The sequence below is a fragment of the Brienomyrus brachyistius genome, unplaced genomic scaffold (assembly GCF_023856365.1).
Source record: "Brienomyrus brachyistius isolate T26 unplaced genomic scaffold, BBRACH_0.4 scaffold27, whole genome shotgun sequence".
NCBI lineage: Eukaryota > Metazoa > Chordata > Actinopteri > Osteoglossiformes > Mormyridae > Brienomyrus > Brienomyrus brachyistius.
The window spans coordinates 1007428-1027790 of NW_026042306.1; the positions used below are offsets into that span (position 1 = coordinate 1007428).

Sequence of the window (20363 nt, forward strand, 5' to 3'; positions counted from 1 at the left end):
CAGAGGATGTGCGATAAAATCCTCTATCGCTCTTCATTTGGCTTCTGATGTATATCTGCAGCACCAGCAGAATCAGAATATAATATAAATTGTAACACTTTAACAAAATGCATTTATGCATTTTAATAACCAACAGCCGAGAGTTCTTCTTTTCCATTGTTTTCTTGCTTGCCACTAGTGAGTGAGCCTGTGCTACTATATCAAGAATATCAGAGATAAGCATCAGAGATAGGAAGTAACATGCATTGCTGTGAAATTTGAAATTCAAGCACAATATCAATTCTATTTAAACATTTTTTTTATTTATTGGACATACATGTTCGCATCTTTGAAAGTTTTCATCTTGACATTTTGTATGTAGAGCATTTCTGTACAGTCATGGCCAAAACTATTGGCACCCCTGCATTTATGTCAGAAAACGCACCACTTCTACCAGAATACTATTGCAATTACAAATGCTTTGTATTCATATGTTTATTTCTTTTGTTGGCACTGGAAGAACATAAAGCAGCAGTGAAAAAAAACAAATTTTCTGGGGTTCTTCATTATGGTCCATGGATTATTATATACCAGCAAATTTGTCCAGGTCTGTATATAATAGTGGTTCTCAAAGTCAGTCCTTGGGCCACACTGCCCTGCAGGGATAGTTGGAAAACAAGCAGGGCAGTGGGGCCTCAGGACCGAGTTTGAGAACCACTGTTATGTACAGACCTGGAAAAATTTGCTGGTACCGTTTAAAAAAAAAAAACACAACTATCTCTGAAATAACTTGATATTGACAGAAGTATAATGACATCCCTTATTGTTTATTCCATATTTAACACAAATCAGACTTTGCTCTTGATTTTTGATTAAGTTGAATATTTAATATAATTAAACAAATGAAAAAGGCACAGACAAAAAAAGATGGTACCCTTAATTTAATATGTTGTGGCATCACCATTTACAGCAATCACTGCCAACAAGCGATCTCTGTACTTCAAAATTCTGCATTTGCCAACAAGTAGTTTGAGCCACTCGTTTTTGAGAGAACTGCTTAAGCTGTCTCAGGTTTGAAGGGTAGTGTCTCCAAACTGCAATTTTCAGATCTTTCCATAGATGTTCAATAGGATTAAGATCTGGGCTCATGGAGGGCCATTTAAGAATATTCCAAAGTTTTCTTCTCAGCCATTCTTGAGTGTTTTTAGTTGTATGTTTTGGGTCATTATCTTGTTGCTGGACCCATGACCTGCAACTGAGGCTGAGCTTTCCAACACTGGACAGTATGTTTCTCTTGAGACTACTTTGTGCCCTACACAGATTCAAGGTTCCCTGTGCCAGATGCAGCAAAGCAGTCCCAAAACAAAACAGAGCTCCCTCCATGTTTCACAGTAGGCATGGTGATCTTTTCGTTTAAAGCTTAATTTTTCCTTCCGTAAACATAGAGCTGTGACTGGCCAAAAAGCTCCAGTTTTGTCTCAACAGTCCAAATGACATTCTTCCAGAAACTCCCAGAAACAACATGCATTTTAACAAATTCCACTCTGGCTTTTTATGTTTTTCTGTTAATACTGGAGCCTTCCTAAGTCTCCATGGAGCCCATTATTCTTCAAAATGAGGCAGATGATGTGCTCAGAAAGTGACATAACTTCACCTTGGAGCTCAGCTTGAATAGTTTTGGATGGTTTCCTTGGCTCTTTTTCTACCATCCACACTATCCTTCTGATCAACCTGGGCTTGCATTTCCTCTTGCGTCCATGTCCTGAGAGGTTGGCTACAGTCCCATGAACCTTATACTTTTTAATAATATTGGCAACTGTGGTAACAGGAACATGAAGCTGCTTGGAGATGGTCTTATAGCCTTTACCTTTAACATGCTTATCTATAATTTTTTTTCTGAGCTCCTCAGACAGCTCTCTCTCAGCTTTCTCTGGACCATGTTCAGTGTGGTGCACACAATGATAACAAACAACACAGTAGCATGTTCTTTCCATTTAAATATGCTGAACAGCTGATGACAAGCTTGAACGCACCTCTGATACTATTTAAGGTTAAACCCATAGCTTGAAACATGGTATAAATTAATTTCTGTATTGTATGCTGTCACGCTCGGATCGTACGATCCTCATGTGTGCCACGCCCCCTGATTATCCACGTGTGCTTCCTCGATTTTGCCCAGCTGTGTCTGATTATTTTTGCCCAGTCTTGTCTATTTCAGTCCGTGTCTTGCCCTGGTTTCTGGTCCGTCATTGATATTGGTCGATGTCAGATGTTTTCTATAGTCTCAGTTTCCCTAATAAATATCTGTATAGTTTTTCTTACCTGGATATTCTATATTATCTATATTATCTGCACATAATAATTTTAGGAAATTAATTAAAACATCCCTTGATCAAGATCAACCATGTGATTTTTTTGCTGTAGGCCTAACACGGATTTGTGACTGCTGCATGTGACGTGTATGCGTTTTCGGGTCACAGATCAGGGTGGTTTGGAAAAAAGAACATCTTTGTGTACTCCTCCCTTTTCAGTATCTCTCTCTCTCTCTTTCTCACTCACTCGCTCGCTCGCTCTCTCTTCTCAATACACACACAGCTCCGGACCAGCGCTCACAGCACACATATTTCTCTGATGACAGTATTTCTGTGGAGGATTTACCATAGGGTTTGTCGGACTAAACAATTCAGAAAACACAATCATTGGTACAACACACTGGACCTCTAAGAACAAAACCTCCTCCTTAAAAAGGTAAGCGTTACCTTTTTTTCCCAGAATGCCCAAATGTTTAAAATAAGAGGTTTGCACCCTTTTACACTGTTAAACAAGAGGCTGTGCATGCCAGCTATTAATATTATTTATCCATCAATTTCCTGTATCCATTTATCCTATTCAGGGTTGTGGGGTTTCCAGAGCCTATGGGCAAAAGGCAGGGAACAACCCAGGATGGGGCACCAACTCATTGCAGGGTACACTCATACACCTTTCATTCATACACACACATGCACTTTGGTAACTTCAATCAGTGGCGTTGTTAGGCCTATTTTTGGGAGGCTTTAGTCCAACTAAAATGTTTTTAGTACCCCCCCCCAAATAAATGTGTATTTATTGGCTTAAGTCATGAATAGCTTTTTGTATTATATATAAGTTGCCATCTCTGCCTACACAACAACATTTGTGTTAAAATGCATTTTATACATTCTGCAGCATTTTGTTTAGCGGGATGCAGAGGATTTTCACATGCCCCAGGTGTTGCTTGCTTTTTCAGTATGTATTTTAAATGATTAAATAACAAAATTGCAAAAAAAAAATGATTTTCACATGCCCCAGGTGTTGCTTGCTTTTTCAGTATGTATTTTAAATGATTAAATAACAAAATTGCAAAAAAAAAAAAAAAAAAACTACGGAAAGCATTTCATAAGTCTTTTGATAAGTTTTTCATGACAAACATTTTTAGTATGTTTTTGGAATTGCTGTGCACCCTGTCATATTTCGGTAGCCACTACCTAACTGTGAGTCAATCATGCTTTCATCAAATTTGAGATGTTTGAGCAGTCAGTAGGTTATGTGGGATTGCTATTCTTCCTACAGTTTAAATTATGGACATGAAACCAGCTGTCACATGTTCATTCTGGTTCCGAATAGTATTTTTGTACACAGTTTGTAAACTGTGGCTCATTCACTTGGAAATTATGAGGTAAATAACTAAAGAATACTGAATTTAAAAAGCTGCTTTTATGAACAAAAGCATGTGGACACCCCAATTAATTAGTGGTATTTCCATTTTAACTCACACCCACCACCGACACAAATGCACTATTAAGCACATTATTATACAATCTCCCGCAACAAACATTAACAGCAGAATGGGTGGTTGTTTTATAGTAGAGGCTAGTGACTCTCCAACTTGGCAATATAATAGGAGGCCATCTTTTCAGTCAGTTTTAAGTCAGTTCACTACCTGCCCTGTTAGACCTGTCCTGGTCAAACACAAGTGAAGTGATTGTGAAGAACAAAATGTCTGGGAATAAGTTCAGCTGTGAAGTGGTTGACTGCACAAGTGCACAGAAAGGGACCTGATCACCCAATATCAATATTCAATCTGAATGGCAGCAAATCCAGCCATGTCTCATCATTTAATGCAAAGCTTTGCCAGAAAAGTAGACGCTATTAAAGCAACAATGAACGTTTAATTTTATTACAATTTTTATTAATACTTCATATTAATACCCTGGTTTCATAATGAGATGGTGGACAAGCTGGTATCCACAAAAGAGTACTTTTGGCCATGTAATGTAATTTGGATTAATTTATAGTAATATATAGAGAAATGAATATTCATTGTGAGGGAGCACCAGTTAAGGCACTACAGCCATGTGGTATCCTCCCCCAAGGGGATGCCTATATAGCACCTGGCTGTGGCAGACAGATAAGCAACTCCAGAGGGTGGAACTGGACAGTGTGTCAGCCTAGGGGTTCACCAACTTGGATCGTGTGGTGGCATACTCCCCAATTTTACCTTATCTGTTTAAAATTATATACTTAATCCGTGCCATGAAATTGTTACTGTTGGAAAGGCTGTGTTATAATCAGTTTGATATGAAACAAAGAAAATGATTTATTTGCCCTAATAAAATGACATCCACAAGCTTCCTGTTGCTTCATAAATATGGAGCCCTGCTGAACTGAGTCAGGCCTTTGTTTGCCCTATCATCGTATCTGTCATCTTTATGTTTTATCAAAATAATTAATAATTTCTTTTCGCTAATAAAACATTATAAGTGATTTTTAAATAAATATCTAAGATAAATAATCTCTGTCAGGTTGCCAGGAGGATGGTTAGGCTGGAAGTGGCGAATGACGAAGCAGATAGGCGGAATAAGGGCAGACGAGGGTTTATTCGCAGTTGCGGGGGGTAGAGAGACGCACATACCAAGAACAATAACAACAATGACCGACATCGGACAGGGCAAGACGTGGACTGTTATACAAAACAAGCCGAAAATAACAGGCAACAGCTGGGCACAATCGGGGAAGCACATGTGGATGATAAGGGGGCGTGGCACACACGAGGATCGGACGAGCTGGGCGTGACAATTTCAATAGATTTTTTTTGTTATATAACTAATATATATAATATAATATATATATATATATATATATATATATATATATATATATATATATATATTATTTTTTTCTCTTCATTTTTGGGTGGAACTGAAAATAAAACTGTAATGGAAGCAAATTTTAGTATCATAATTTACATGATTCACAAAGATTTTGAGAAACCAAAATAATTATATTAGTTTCACAGTACTGTATCTTTCTGAAAATGGAACTTCTATTAACACAGTACCATGTAAGTATTATTAATCTGTTTTGTTTTTGTCCATGACAAGGTGGACAAAATTGGCGGTTGAATTCCAAAATTTCTGCTTACTCTTGCAAAATGAAAAGTGGTTCAGCTTGACACAGACGTTTTCTGAGCAGACTAAATAATATAATAAGCTATCGAAAGAAACTTAAAATTAAGTACAGTTTTTTAGAAGTTATTAGCTCCCAGTGGCAACCAATACTATGCTGCAAAAAAGTGTTCTGTCCTATACTGCAAAAAAGCTGACCATTCAAAACGTTATGCAGGGTGTAGTAGAGCAAAATCCTGTTGCAGCTCCAGTTTAGAGGACTTCTTTTGCTACATAAGCACTTGAGTTAATTTTGCACTGAAGGCCAGCATGAGATCCCGCATAGGTTGGGGGATACGGTCAGTCTTTAGAGGCAACCTTGCTTAATTTTTCTTGCTCATTCTTACTTGTAATATGGATATTTCAAATGAATGAGATTTTTCCTAAACGTGGATGTTTTCAGGGAAGTTGTCTTTAGAGCATCTGGCTCTTTTGTTCTTTCACCAAAGCGCAGATGGTTCTCATACAGAGGTGCTAACGCCATGGCTGCTGTCTGTGTGGGTCGCTTTTTCAACTTGCAGGGTGGGTAGCCCTTTGAGCCTCCTCTGCAGAGTGACTTAGGGACCCCTGCGATGTTCCTCCTTAGATATTGTTAAGTATCTCTCAGTCTTGCAGGCTAACATATATTTATTTGGAGTATTTTTTGTACCAAGATGATATTTTACACCCCTTTCACCAGCATACTATTTCACCAGCATACTACTTCCTCAATAACCAAATTACTCTGGTCTGCCTGCTCCAATGGTGGTAGCTGCCATAGAATAGGTGAAGCTCATATAGCTCATTTGCATTTGAATGTTTGCCAACCTCGGCTCATTTCCTGGCTATCGAATCTTAAAGGACCAGCCATTTCTACCCTTGATGGACATTATTTTGCGAATGTGTGACATGTGACATTATAATTATAGAGGTTTAAAGAAACTCAGCCTTAAGCCTTAAGTACCTAGAAGATAGAGTGAGAAATACGATCTCTGGATTTGCAAAAGTGGATGTTTATTTTGGTTAATTTCCATGTTCACAAAGTACAGTATCAGTCAGTAGGCAATAGCTTTCCAGTGCAGAAACACCAGTCTTCACTGTTTCTCACATCTGTGGAGGAATGGATTTGGCGGTGTGGTTCTGATTTCTCTGATGTTAGTTGGATATTGCAGCCTCACTGCACAGGGCCTTACTTATGCTCTCACTGATCTCACTGCATTTGTAGGCACCCACTGACATTTCTCGTGTATACTGAGTTTTGGGTCAGCAAGCCCTGCTTCTCCGTGTTCTGGGCACCATGTGGGGTCATGTGCATGCAGAACCCCCAGATGGCAGTGATCTCCGTACCACCAAGCATGCCATTCCAGAAGCGGGTGAAGTGTCACTCCAGATGGGTTTCTTGTGTGTTTCCCTGAAGGTAGAATGAACTGCCAAACCACATCCAGTACTCAGGTTCCATCTCTGCCTTCGAGAAATGCCTAAAGACCCATATTTTATATGAATTTCTTTACTAACCTTATTGTTCTTTGAATGCCCTTATGTAGTACTTATTCTTGGCCCTTGAGTAGTCTTTTTAGGTTCTTTTTTATTATTAAAGGGACAAAGACATGCAACAAGGTATCATCAAATTGTGTAAAAGAAAGATAGAACAGAAGTAAGAAAAGGAAAGAAATAATAAAATCACCTCAAAAAAGCAAGCAAATAAATAAATAAATATTATTATTATTACTAGAAGTGATTGAGTAGAAGGTATAGATGGGAGAGAGGAGAGGTTGGAGCAAAAAGGGAGACTGAATGGGAGGAAGGTTGTCATAAGGCCAACCAATTACACATTTTTACAAATGTGAGTCCAGAAGTCTGGGTTCCCAATGAGAGACAAATCCTGTTCCCACTTAGAGGTTGGGAGGGAGCAGGTGAGATCATAATTTGAAAGAATTTTATAAATTTTAGATTGCAGTTTACTTTAAATGGTAATTTTGAGAAAGTCTGAGGTCAGTATGGGAGTTCTACATCATTTTATCTTATAATAATTTTAGGTGTAATAGAGGATTTCAGTTGAAGATATTTGAAAAAATGTTGGCTATCAATCCCAAATTTCTGAACCAAGAAGGGGAATGAGGCAAAAGTATTGTTCTGAAATATGCCCCTGAGATGTGTAATACCTTTTTCAGACCAAGATTTGAAGTGAAGTGGTTTACCAGTGACAACCAAATCTGGGTTATTCCAATTTGGGGAGTTCTTAGAAGGTAGAAAGAGAGTCTAAGTGATTTGGTGGAAGTTAAATCAGAGATATGCATTTGATTGCATAGTGTCTGCTTGATGTCAATCCATTTATTATCCAGTGGTTGAAGATTAATACATCTGATGATATACTCTAGTTAGCTGGTCAGACAGTAATGAAGGAAGTTTGGGACATCTATTCCGCCTTGGCATTTGGGTTTTTGAAGCATACTCAGTTTGATTCTGGGTTTTATATTTTTCCAATAAAACTTATTAATGTTTGAGTCCCTGGTTCTCAGCCAATTGGCAGTTGGTTGTAAAGAAGTTACCGTAAATACATAATTTCTCTTTGTAAGAACAGACATTTTGATCATTGCAATCCAATTTATGAGTGATTGTGGTAGATTCATCACTGGACTGGAGATCATCAGCAATAATCATATAATTTAGGGAGGCAAGTTCTGACAACCTGGGGGAAATTTTAGTACCTAAATATGTAATTTGACCAATGTACATTGGGATCGGTGTGGTAAAGGCTGTTGCATCCAAGCTATTGGAGGATAACAGAAGGATAGTTCGGGGCTGCATGGTGGTGCAGTGGTTAGCACTCTTGCCTCACACCTCTGGGTCCCAGGGTCGAGTCTCCGCCTGGGTCACATGTGTGTGGAGTTTGCATGTTCTCCCCATGTCGTCGTGGGGTTTCCTCCGGGTACTCCGGTTTCCCCCCACAGTCCAAAGACGTGCTGAGGCTGATTGGACTTGCTAAATTGCCCGTAGTAGTGCATGTGTGTGTGAATGGTGTGTGAGTGTGCCCTATGATTGGCTGGCCCCCCGTCCTGGGTTGTTCCCTGCCTCGTGCCCATTGCTTCTGGGATAGGCTCCGGACCCCCCGCGACCCAGTAGGATAAGCGGTTTGAAAAATGGATGGATGGAAGGATAGTTGATTTGGACCAGTTAATTGAGCAATCTGATATTTTAGAGAATGTTTCAATATGTTTGAATGATTGATTATTCTTTAGATCTTATTACGTTCCTACCTTGGTAACAGTTACATGTTTAATGGAAAAAAAAACTTTGACTTTGTATATCGTTTTGTTTGTATATAGTTACATAAAGATGTAAATGTACAATGTGAATGCCCATTGTCAGAAGGAACAATGTGGTTGTCTGTCAAGAAGTTAAGTTCTCCACAGTACATAACCTGCATGATTAGCTCTCCAATTATTTAAAGGACAGCGAAGATCACAATTAAAATATCAGATGGTTCATAGGCTGCAACAAAACTCCTTTTTTTCTGTTATTGTGAAATACAGACTTTGTGTTTATATAAATGTTACTGTTCAGTGTGTATATATAGCATGGGAGTGTCCTAGTTTCTGGGAACAGCACACGCTGTAACGCTGGCCATTTTAGGCTGTGTGAAATATCACCTTGACAGGATAGCAAAGGACATATTCGCAATGTGAACGCTCATGTGGATTAGCATTTTTCACACTAAAATAGCCTGGAGTGAAAAGAATAGTGAAACTATTAATCCCTGTGGGGAAATTCTCTTTGTACCTGCCCCATCTTGATCTCCATGAAATACTCAGACAGGTGAGAACAAGCTTGAGGGTCACAGCACAGGGTCAGTCAGTGTGGGGCATCCTTAGAGCTGAGGGGTTAAAGGCCTTGCTCAGGGGCCCACAGATCTGCCGAGGCTGAAACCGGCAATCTTCTAATCACAGGCACAAAAGCTTAGCCCGCTGATCTGCACAACACCCGAAAGATTAAGAGCCTGCAAATCACACCTGCCAACTGAAACCCTGGCATGGACATTGCATCTGGGACATCTCAGCCTGTAGATCACAGCTGGGATATCCCAGCCTGAACATTGCATCTGGGACATCTCAGCCTGTAGATCACAGCTGGGATATCTCAGTCTGAACAACGCAGCTTGGACATCACAGCCTGGACATCGCAACTGGGATATTTCAGCCTGGACATCGCAGCTGGGATATCACAGCCAGGACATCATAGTCGGGACATCTCAGCTATATCCGTTCACAGGGCAGATGAAATATCGAGAGCCTGAAACTCTGGCTGAACATCACAGCCAGGACATTGCAGCCTGGACATCTCAATTTGGACATTGTGCCCCCGTGTCACCAAGGCAAATTCTGTCCCCCCCATGTCAAACTCTATCTGGCACTGCCGAGGCAGTGAATGTTGTGTGTGACTCCTGCTGCAAGCTGCATACCTGTGACCTGTTCCAGTTTGGGGCCAGACATAGCAGAGAGCAGGAGGTAGAGGAGGGAATGATGCAAAGTGCTGACTGAATGGCTGCCCCCCTACACAGCCTGGTCTGAAGCCCCTGTAGCTTAACGGAGGGCTATAGACTCCCACAGTGATCTGCGCCTCTCCCCCTGCAGCATGACAGAGGTGATGCGCTCCTGCGACTCTGCCATGGAGGACTTCAGTGCAGCTCCTGGGAACCAGAGCATCTCCTTCCAGGTAGCCTTAGTACGAGCTGCCTGACATTCCTCAGGAACACCCCATGAACTTGCAGACAGGCCCCCGAAACACACAGTCATACACAGGCAGCCCACTTATGATTATCCGCCGTTTGTGGGCACTTCACATGAATTCTTACCTTATTACAAGATATGATTTTTTAACTTAATTCAAAGCAGAACACTATGCATGAGTTTGTCCCTACCCTTTTGAGGAAGTTTGCCACATATATTTATATACAGAAGAATAATTATACACATAAAAACACACAAACTTTCAGATGCACACACATAAACATTAACAATAACAAGTGTTAAGATGACATTTATGCATGCCTCTTCATGCATCTGTGTAAAACTGACCTGTTCACAGTCAAACATGCACTTACTCACACTCCTACATGAAGACGAACTTTACTCCATTGCACTGAGTGTGTACATACCAGAGATGGACATTTCAGGTCCAGAAAGTGAAAATCCAGACCAAGATTTTGTTCCAACCAAGCACTGGCGTATGAAGAGTCACAATCATAGAGTACTCAGCTGTTTGGTTAAAGCAAAAAGCTTGGTCTGGATTTTTACTTTCTGTACCCGAAATGGCCATCTCTGGTACATACTTGACATTATGCTCAGATCCACTCCACATGTACACACGCACACCCTTACATTACCATGCCTTGTAAATAAGGCTCCCTTTTTCGTAGCTTTAATTACAAATATGATTTAATCATAATTAATCATTATGATGGTCTGCCATTTTTCATGTCGGGTGGAGGGGTTTTAGTCCATCATTCTTTCTTTACAAATTAACCCAATCTGCATTTTAAGAGTTTACAGCACATTATTTATTTGAAAGGTCATCTTCTGATGAAATCATAGACAATATAACTTGTTTCAGGTCAAGAGAGAAAAGGCCACTTAACCCTATCTTGATTGGTTGCCCTTACCCTGGAGATTAACTGCTTTTTCATAGTCAACTTACGGATTGATTGCCTACTTATCCACACCCTTGTGATTAGCTGCATGTATATAGTCAAATTATCAGTTAGATTCCTGCTTAGCCTCACACTGTTGATTACTTGCTTACTAATCCACATCCTGGTGATTGGCTGTTTGTTTTATAAGCAACCTGTTCATTGGTTATGTGTTTAGCATTAGTACAGGTGTTGTTCTCAAGGTGTTTCTTGGGAACAACAGACACTGTTCATTTTATTGTCCTTGAATGGCAGTCCTGCTTATGAGCCTTTGTCTGTCCCCCAGCCCCCAGTTGACTCCCCCTCTCGAGTTCAGGTGTTTCCTGATTCCCACGAGAGGTACCACAAGCTGTCCGAGCGACTGCCTTCCATTGTGGTAGAGCCTACTCAGGGAGGGGACGTGGAGAGCGGGGAGCTCTGCTGGCCCCCTGATGACCTGAGTTCCACCCACTTCGACCCGCCGGCCCTTCTGCAGCCCCCTGCCACAGGTATTCTATTTCTGTTCCGTCACTGGGCACCACACTGATACTGTGACTGACAGATCATCAGAGGACTCTGTGCCAGAAAGGCAGGGAATGTAAATGACAGGGATGTATACAGTGACAGGGCCACAAAGGCACTGAAAGCTGATTGGACCCCAGAGTGCCCCCTCCTTTGTCATTCACCAATTCAAAACAAATTATTGGCTAATAATATGGTTTTCCCCTCTGTATAAATTATGGCCTCTCTTATGCCCTCCACCTTAAACAATCATGCAATCATGCCTCAATGATCAGGTTAGACTGCATAATAGTCTCAGCCCTTTTAGCTAATGATGAAAACCATCAATAGTCTTATGCTGTGTAGCTTTATTATTATTTCTGGGCAAAGAGCTATCAACATTGTTTCATTCCTGGAAATGGGTCCATGTGGCTCTGCTTCTGTACCTGCAGTGTGACAGGTGACTGGGTCAGGTGATCTTCGTGTAGATTTATGTACATCTGTTGTTGGTAAATCAGAGTACAGGTGTGTGGTCTGATGAGGATATACTTATTTGTGTACCTGGATGAGGACAGGATTTCACATTATTTGCCCACAAAGGTTTCTTAATTAGAATAACTAGTTTTACATTTAGGTTAGTTGGGGTAAACTGGGATGTCTACAGAACTGAACAGGTTCGAATGGCGAGTACTGTGCCCACACTAAGTGCCAGGGCATGCCAGTCATGACTGGAGGGTTGTTGTCACTCAGGGGGCTGATACCACCCCCCACAGTCTGGCAGGCAGCTTAGTCACGACTGATGGAGCACCTCTCTCATCACCATTCTGCCTCTCTCTGACCTAGGGGGGGAACTTTTTCCCACCGCCCCGGAAATGGACAGGCCACTGGGCGAGGACTCTGACTGAGGGTCAGGCATGGTGACACCCCAGCATTCACTGTGAATACTTATGCAGGAGCATGAGTGCAAACAAGGGCTCATGGCCAGGGTCCTAATAGGGTATCTAAGGCCTTGCTTTCGTACGCCTGGGACCCCTTTTGGCAGACCCCCTGTTATGTTTTGGCAGGGTATGGTAGTGTAAAAATGGCCTCGGCAGCTCATGCATGCCAAATTCTACTGTACTCGTATCTACTCTATTTATAATAGCTTTTTTAGTGCAGACCTACATCTGTGTAATCAGCATAGCTCTTTTTTAGACTTTTTTGTAAACCTGTTCTTGGAGATTGTATACTGAACTAGATCCCTAGGATCTTGTAGGCACATTTTGAAATATGACATATATAATTTATGTATTTAATGTATAAATATGTACTCGCTTAAATATTCAGTTGTCCCTTTATATTATTCCTTGATATACGTAAGTTACGTAAAAATACTTAAGTTGCATACGGTGTTAATTATAATTTCCAGAGTATCATGGTAGGTCCAAGAATAGAAATCTTAATCCTGCAGTAAAGGAGAGCCATTATTGTTTCCCAGCATGCTTTGCAGTCTGCCACATAAGATGCCAATAACTCTTAGCTCTCTCAGCTTTCTTCAGCACAACTGTATAGATTTTTGTCCAGTAACACTCTAATAAAATGATTTTCTTCCCTTGAAACTTTCATCATATTATATGATAAGTTGCACTCACATGATATATATATTTCTTAATAGTGTTTTTGTGGCTGCATGGTGAAACCCGGCCAGCTGTGGCTTTGGTGTGTCCACTCATCTCCTCAGTCATACTCTCATGCTATGGATACCACTGACGTCTGCAACTATTTGAGTATATAAGACAAAATCAGTGTCTGCGTTTTTATTCATTTATCCACTCTTATAGTGCTTTGGGATGAATGCCTTGTGCAGATTTACAGTAGGAGCCGAAGTCTTCTTACTATCAGTTTAAACACATCACAAGAGCTTCTGTTCCCAAGCCGTTTCATTCAATGCACATCTTTCACGTGATACTCCAGTGTTACATTTAAGGTGCCCTGAGTCTTCAAACCTGCACCATATCTGTGACGTCCAGGTGCACGAGCAGGGAGCGGGGAAGCAGATCCAGGAGACTGGAGTCCAAAAATGAGGTTTTATTGTGGGTACGAGGAACAACTCGGGACACACTTCAATGACAGACTTCGGGTTACAGTCTCAGATGTGGACTTAAATACACCAGACGAATCATTACAATAATTTCTGCTCATCATATGTGAGGCATTATCATTAAAAATAAACCAGCTTTGCGTACGCTATTTTCCCAGGGCATATTTTCAAGAACAAAGGCTTCAGAATTAGACAAATACTTACAAATTTCTTTGCCTTAGAGTCTTTCATCTGACATTTTGCTAGTCTTCCACAAAAATAATAGGCAATCTTTTGGAATTTTGATACTGCCTAATATCGAGCACAGTTTCATCTCTACTCCCTTGGTGTCCACTAACAAAGCTTTCCAAAGACAGTGTCCTCCCTCACACACACAACATACACTCTCCTCACTATCCTGCACCATATGTTTTTTAAATAATTTAATTGCTTGTTTGCCCTGAGTATCTTGCAAAGCATATACTGTAGCTTTAATAGAACAGAGGTCCTGCAATCATCCCCAAAAGGATATTGGTTAGTTCCCATCTTGCCCTCCCTGACAGACACAGACATATATGCAGGTGAGAGTAAGTTTTGGGGACAGAGCACAGGGTCAGCGAGTATCCCTGGAACAGTTGGGATCAACGGTCATGCTGAAGGGCCTAGGGGTGATTTGTATGCTTTGTCCGCTATGAGAATCAAACCCACAAACCCCTGGATATGGGATCAGACCCCTTACCAGCTGACCTGCACCACACATTTACCTAAGCTATATCTATGTTTATGTGACATCTGTGAGGCCAAGCCTCTTCAGGAGAGACTCCATTCACCACACAAAATCTTGCATAGGAGTCAGTGGAGTCAGTCGCAATAAGTCAGTTGGCTATTGTATGCTTCACTCTGGGTACTAGGTAATTTGCTCATCTTCAAATATGGCCATCATGTAAAACATGGCAGCTATTTTCCATTAGTCACTAAGGTGACATATTAGAACATGGCAATCCTCTGCTAATATAATTGAGGTGGAGGTGAAAGAGGGGCTATGAGGCAGAAAAGGAGACAAAGAGGAGCTGCAGTGCATGGAACATTTGCAAATGCAATTCCTCTGCTCTTATGTCAGCACTTTGGGCTGATATATAAGCCAGTCTGCAAACTGATGTTTACAGAACTCTGCCGAGTGCACCCCTTTGATCTTTCAAAAATCCCAGTGTCCTGCAAATCCCTTTCTATATGTCGCAGTCTGGCCCACTCAGACACCCATCTATGTGGGAGGGTTTTGGTTTACCTGGGGGTCTCAGATTCTCAGCCACCCACAAACTCTCAATAAGAATATGAACTGGGCTTTCAAGGCTCAAGTTTTTAATTTTTTTTTTTTAAATACTTTCAATATTTTTCTTGCTAAGTGTCATGCCCCGTTCGTCCAAACCTCTTGTGGCTACGCCCCCCTCATTAACCCTGTGTGGATTCTCCATGTTTATCAGCTGTTTTGAATGGTCTTCATTAGTTCTGTGTATTTATGTCCACGTCAGAGTATGTTTCTCTAGTTCTGTCATTGTAGTGTTATGTGTTGTTAGACTGTTTGTTCCCTATGCCCCTTCGTCCTTATTAAACTCCTTTATTTTACCTCAGTATTACTCTCCTTTCCGTACTTCCCTAGTCTGTGCCACATCAGTCATGACATTGAAGAGGGGCGGCATGGTGGTGCAGCGGTCAGCACTGTTGCCTCACACCTCTGGGACTCGAGTCTCCGCCCGTCACATGTGTGTGGAGTTTGTATGTTCTCCCCATGTTGTCGTGGGGTTTCCTTCAGGTACTCCGGTTTCCCCCCCACAGTCCAAAGACGTGCTGAGGCTGATTGGACTTGCTAAATTGCCCGTAGGAGTGCATGTGTGTGTGAATGGTGTGTGAGTGTGCCCTATGATTGGCTGGCCCCCCGTCCTGGGTTGTTCCCTGCCTCGTGCCCATTGCTTCCGGGATAGGCTCCGGACCCCCCGCGACCAAGTAGGATAAGCAGTTTGGAAGATGGATTGATGAAAATGAATCCACAGAAAGTGGCGAGATTGCTGTTTTCCTGCATATTGGTGTTTGAATGGAATACGAATGAAACAATGTGAGTTTTTTCTGGTAGCTGGAGTGCCAATCCTGCCACCCAGGGGCGCCGCTAAGGGGGGGAAAGTTGGGACAATTCTAAGGGCCCACGCCCTTTAGGGGCCCCCAGAGATCTGAATGGGTGTGGTAGGGGGGCCCAACCTCATATTTTGTCATAGGGCCCAAAATTGCTAGCGGCGCCCCTGCTGCCACCAACCCCCGAAGTTTTCCCTGCAAGTTGGAGGAACTGCTTATAGGGCTGGATATAGATTAATGTCATTCCCAAGATGAAGCAATTGCAGGTTAAGGGCCTTACTCAAGGGCCCAATGGAGTAGGATCACTCCTGGCATTCACTGGATTCAAACCAGTAATCTAAAAAATTTATATAAAAATTGTAATTAGCACCTTTTAATGGGAAATATCTCTGTGTAATTGCTATGACAATGCTGAGAATGGAGGTGCACTGATAGCAGGCTGCTATGGGAGATATCCTCTGCTCCCTGAGTCAGAGATGAACCCCCCCTAAATTTCCCCCTCCTGCCTGGCAGGGGCACACTGCACTGAGGTCATATCTCCCTCTGCCTCTAGTTTTCACAGTACAATTTTTACCTCTGCACATTGTGTGCCTCTCCAGAGAACGCAAGCACTCCCTCCACAGCACTGCAGCATTTCCATCACAAATACCAGTATTATTTCTGCCCTTGTCTTGTACCATTGCACTTTCCTATCCATTAACTCTTTGTTACAGGTTTATCTACCATTTAAGCTTCATCGACCCAATTTGGAGACCTCCCTTCCTGGATGTATGTTTGCATGCCTGGTAAATGACAGCAGTACATCCATACAGGGATTTGTCTCTCTGCGTTTCTGCCTGGTTTGGTTGGGGACAGGGAATTGAAATTCTTTCTGCTGCTGCCATTTGCACCTAGAGTGGGTTATGAAAGGGAGAGTTATGGTGGTCTGGGGGGTTCTATGGCAGCACATCCTCTGGATGTGTGGGTGTGGCTGAGATTGTGTGACCTCCCACATACTGGAGAGGGGGGTAGTATTTATAGGAGAATTAAAAGTACCTCCAGCTGCCTGCCATGTCTCGCTGTTGATGTCAAACACCCCCCATTAACCTTTTGTTTGCCTAAAGAGAACATTGCCACCCTGGATCGCCACCATCTGACTGTAATTATTTCATCCTTGCTGTTTAAATCAGTTGAAGATGGGTTTGTGAAAAATTTATGAACTCCTTTTCTTGTTTTATAAATACCCCAACATTAATTACAACAAAATCACATTGCTATATTTACAACAAAATCACATTGCTAAGACAGCATGTGTCATGCCCGGCTCGTCCGCTCCTCCTGTGTGCCACGCCCCCTAATTACCCACGTGTGATTTCCTGATCCTGCCCAGTCGTGTCTTGTTTCCTGCTGTCTGGTTCCGTGTATTTAAGTCCTGGTCTCCCCAGTTTGCTTTGTCTGTCATTAATGTCAGTTGATGTCAGTCTGCGTCCAGTGTTCCCGGCTCCCCGAAGCCAGAATAAACCCCCGTTTTCCCGTATACTGTTGCCTGCCTGCTCCTTCCGCACGATCGCCGCTCTCTGCTCGCGATCGTTGCCCACGACTCGTGACAGAATGACAGACCCACCGAAGAAGAGGAAGCAGAGACGAAGAAAGGTACCGGAGGAATCGATCGCTTTAGGTGCCTGCTCGCTCTCAAGCCCTGGGCTCCCTAACAAGGGTAGAGAGCGAGAGCCGGTCCTAGCCCCAGAGGTCAAGCCGCTCCAGTCCGGAGCTTGTTTCCTGTCCCGGCTCTGGGATAATAGCGACGATGAAGAGGAGGAGCTCGTCCTAATTCCGGGCGTTAATCCGCCTACGGAGGATGAGCTGCCACCCCTCGCACTGCACCAGTACTGCCCCAAGGGACTGAGTAATCGGGGCGGTATCCGCGCAGGTGGAGAGGCGATCCCGCGAGTACCCCGCTTCCCAAGGAGGACAGCGACCGTGCCTCCGCTGCCCGACGGGCCAGTCCCTCCTGTCGAGGTACCACCCTCGCCTCAGGAACGGTTGGCGCATAAGTTCTTCGCCCTCCAGGGCTTATTTTGGAGGGTGATCGGGGACCCAGCCATTCCCGAGGGTCCCGCAGCAACGCTCCTCACCGCAAGGCTCCAGAAAGGATTCGAGTCGTTCACCCCCAGGTCGGGACCGGACGAGCTCGAGCACCTCGCGGAGGACCTGCAGGAGCTACTTCGTCTTAGACGAGCTCCTGACCCCTTGCCGACGCCGCCGCTTCCGCCATCCGTACAACCCCCTTCTCTGCAGCCTGCTACTGAGAAGCAGGCACTTCCTCTATCCGCGGACCCGGCTCCCGAGCAGGCACAACGACCGACGCCTGCGCAGCCGCCTCCGCTGGCAACTACGGCCCTTGAGCCCGGGCCGCCCTCTGCGCTGCCGTCTGCGCAGCCGCCACCGCTTGCGCAGCCACCCGTGCAGCCAGCGCAGCCCCCAGCTGCAGCAGCTCCTGAGGCGCCCCCTCTCCCTGCTGCAGCAGCTCCCGGGCAGGCGCCCCCACTGCAGCAACCCGCAGCTCCCGGGCAGGCGCCCCCACTGCAGCAACCCGCAGCTCCCGGGCAGGCGCCCCCACTGCAGCAACCCGCAGCTCCCGGGCAGGCGCCCCCACTGCAGCAACCCGCAGCTCCCGGGCAGGCGCCCCCACTGCAGCAACCCGCAGCTCCCGGGCAGGCGCCCCCACTGCAGCAACCCGCAGCTCCCGGGCAGGTGCCCCCACTGCAGCAAGCTCCTGTCCCTGACCGCGCTCCTGTCCCTGACCGCGTTCCAGTTCCTGACCGCGCTGCAGCTCCCGGGCCGGCGCCCCCACGGCAACCACCTCCTGTTCCTGACCGCGCTGCAGCTCCCGGGCAGGCGCCCCCACTGCAGCCGCCTGCTGCAGCTCCCGGGCAGGCGCCCCCACTGCAGCCGCCTGCTGCAGCTCCCGGGCAGGCGCCCCCACTGCAGCCAGCTCCCGTTCCTGACCGCGCTCCAGTTCCTGCAGAGGCGCCCCCTCTGCAGCCAGCTCCTGTTCCTGACCGTGTTCCAGTTCCTGACCGTGTTCCAGTTCCTGACCGCGCTCCAGTTCCTGCAGAGGCACCCCCTCTGCAGCCGCCTGCTGCAGCTCCCGGGCAGGCGCCCCCACTGCAGCCACCTGCTGCAGCTCCCGGGCAGGCGCCCCCACTGCAGCCACCTGCTGCAGCTCCCGGGCAGGCGCCCCCACTGCAGCCAGCTCCTGTTCCTGACCGCGCTCCTGTTCCTGACCGCGCTCCTGTTCCTGACCGCGCTCCTGTTCCTGTCCAGGCGCCCCCACTGCAGCCACCTGCAGCTCCCGGGCCGGCGCCCCCACTGCAGCCACCTGCAGCTCCCGGGCCGGCGCCCCCACTGCAGCCACCTGCAGCTCCTGACCGCGCTCCTGTCCCTGCTCCCCCTGTGACAGTTTCTCCCTCGCCCCGGCGAACTCGACCCCGACCTGGGGTCATGTCTGTGTCCCGTAAAGGGAGGGGACACAGACGCAGGGCTGGGGTCCCGCCCGCCCTGCCCCCTGGCTCGCCCTGCCTCGCCTGCACTGGGGCTCGGTCGGCGCCTGCGGGTCCTGGCCCTCCGGGTCGGCTGTCGCCTGCGGGTCCCTCTCCGGTGCCTCGTCGCCCTGCCTCGCTCCCCTCTCCGGGTCCTGGTCGGTCGCCTGGGGGTTCTCCGACGGCGGCTCCTCGGTCGCCTGCGGGGCCCCTACCTCCGGCCCTCCCCCGGACATCGCCGCCTGCTGCGGCTCCCCCCTCCTCCGTGCCTTCGCCCTGGCCCCTTCCAGCTCCCTCGTCCCCTTCCCTGGTGCTCCCTCCTGCTCCCTCCCTGGCCCCTCCGCGGGTCCCTCGCCCTGTCTCCTCTGCCCCTTCTCGGTCCCCTCCGGCTCCGGCCTCCCGGCCGCCTGCGGCCCCTCCGGCTGCCTCCCGTCGCCCGCTGGGGCTCCCACGGGCTCCCCTTTGTTCCCCCGCCTTCTCTCCCTTCTCTCCTGCCCTGGTCCCTCCTTTGTTTGCTCCTCCTCCTGTCTTTCCTCCTTTCTCCGTTCCTCGTTCCTTTGTTCCTCCCGTCTCTGTTCCTTGTGCCCCGGTGTACCCGCCTTGCACTCCTGGCCCCTTTGTTCCGCCCGTTCCTTCTGTGTCTCCCTTCCTGGTTTGCCTGTCTGCCTTCCCGACCCTCTGTCAGGTTTTGTTTTTTGTCTTGTCCCTCGCTCTGTTTTGTACCTCGGTCCTGTTCCCTGTCCAGTGTTAATTCTGTTCTTGTTTTCCGGGTCCTGTCCTGCCTCGTCCCGTCCGTCGCCCCCTTCCTTGGCGCGCCCGGTGTAGCGCGCCTTTGGGGGGGGGTTCTGTCATGCCCGGCTCGTCCGCTCCTCCTGTGTGCCACGCCCCCTAATTACCCACGTGTGATTTCCTGATCCTGCCCAGTCGTGTCTTGTTTCCTGCTGTCTGGTTCCGTGTATTTAAGTCCTGGTCTCCCCAGTTTGCTTTGTCTGTCATTAATGTCAGTTGATGTCAGTCTGCGTCCAGTGTTCCCGGCTCCCCGAAGCCAGAATAAACCCCCGTTTTCCCGTATA

The 20363-nt window shown here is 45.7% G+C and overlaps 1 protein-coding gene across 1 annotated transcript; it reads left to right on the forward strand.

The window, feature by feature from the left end:
- Positions 1 to 2585: 2585 nt before the first annotated feature.
- On the forward strand, positions 2586 to 13198 carry LOC125720902 (protein LBH-like). Its single transcript, XM_048996813.1, has 4 exons — positions 2586 to 2727; positions 10052 to 10133; positions 11393 to 11594; positions 12430 to 13198. The coding sequence occupies exons 2-4, from the start codon at positions 10053 to 10055 to the stop codon at positions 12489 to 12491; spliced, it is 345 nt and encodes a 114-aa protein (XP_048852770.1). The 5' UTR covers positions 2586 to 2727; position 10052; the 3' UTR covers positions 12492 to 13198.
- Positions 13199 to 20363: the final 7165 nt, after the last annotated feature.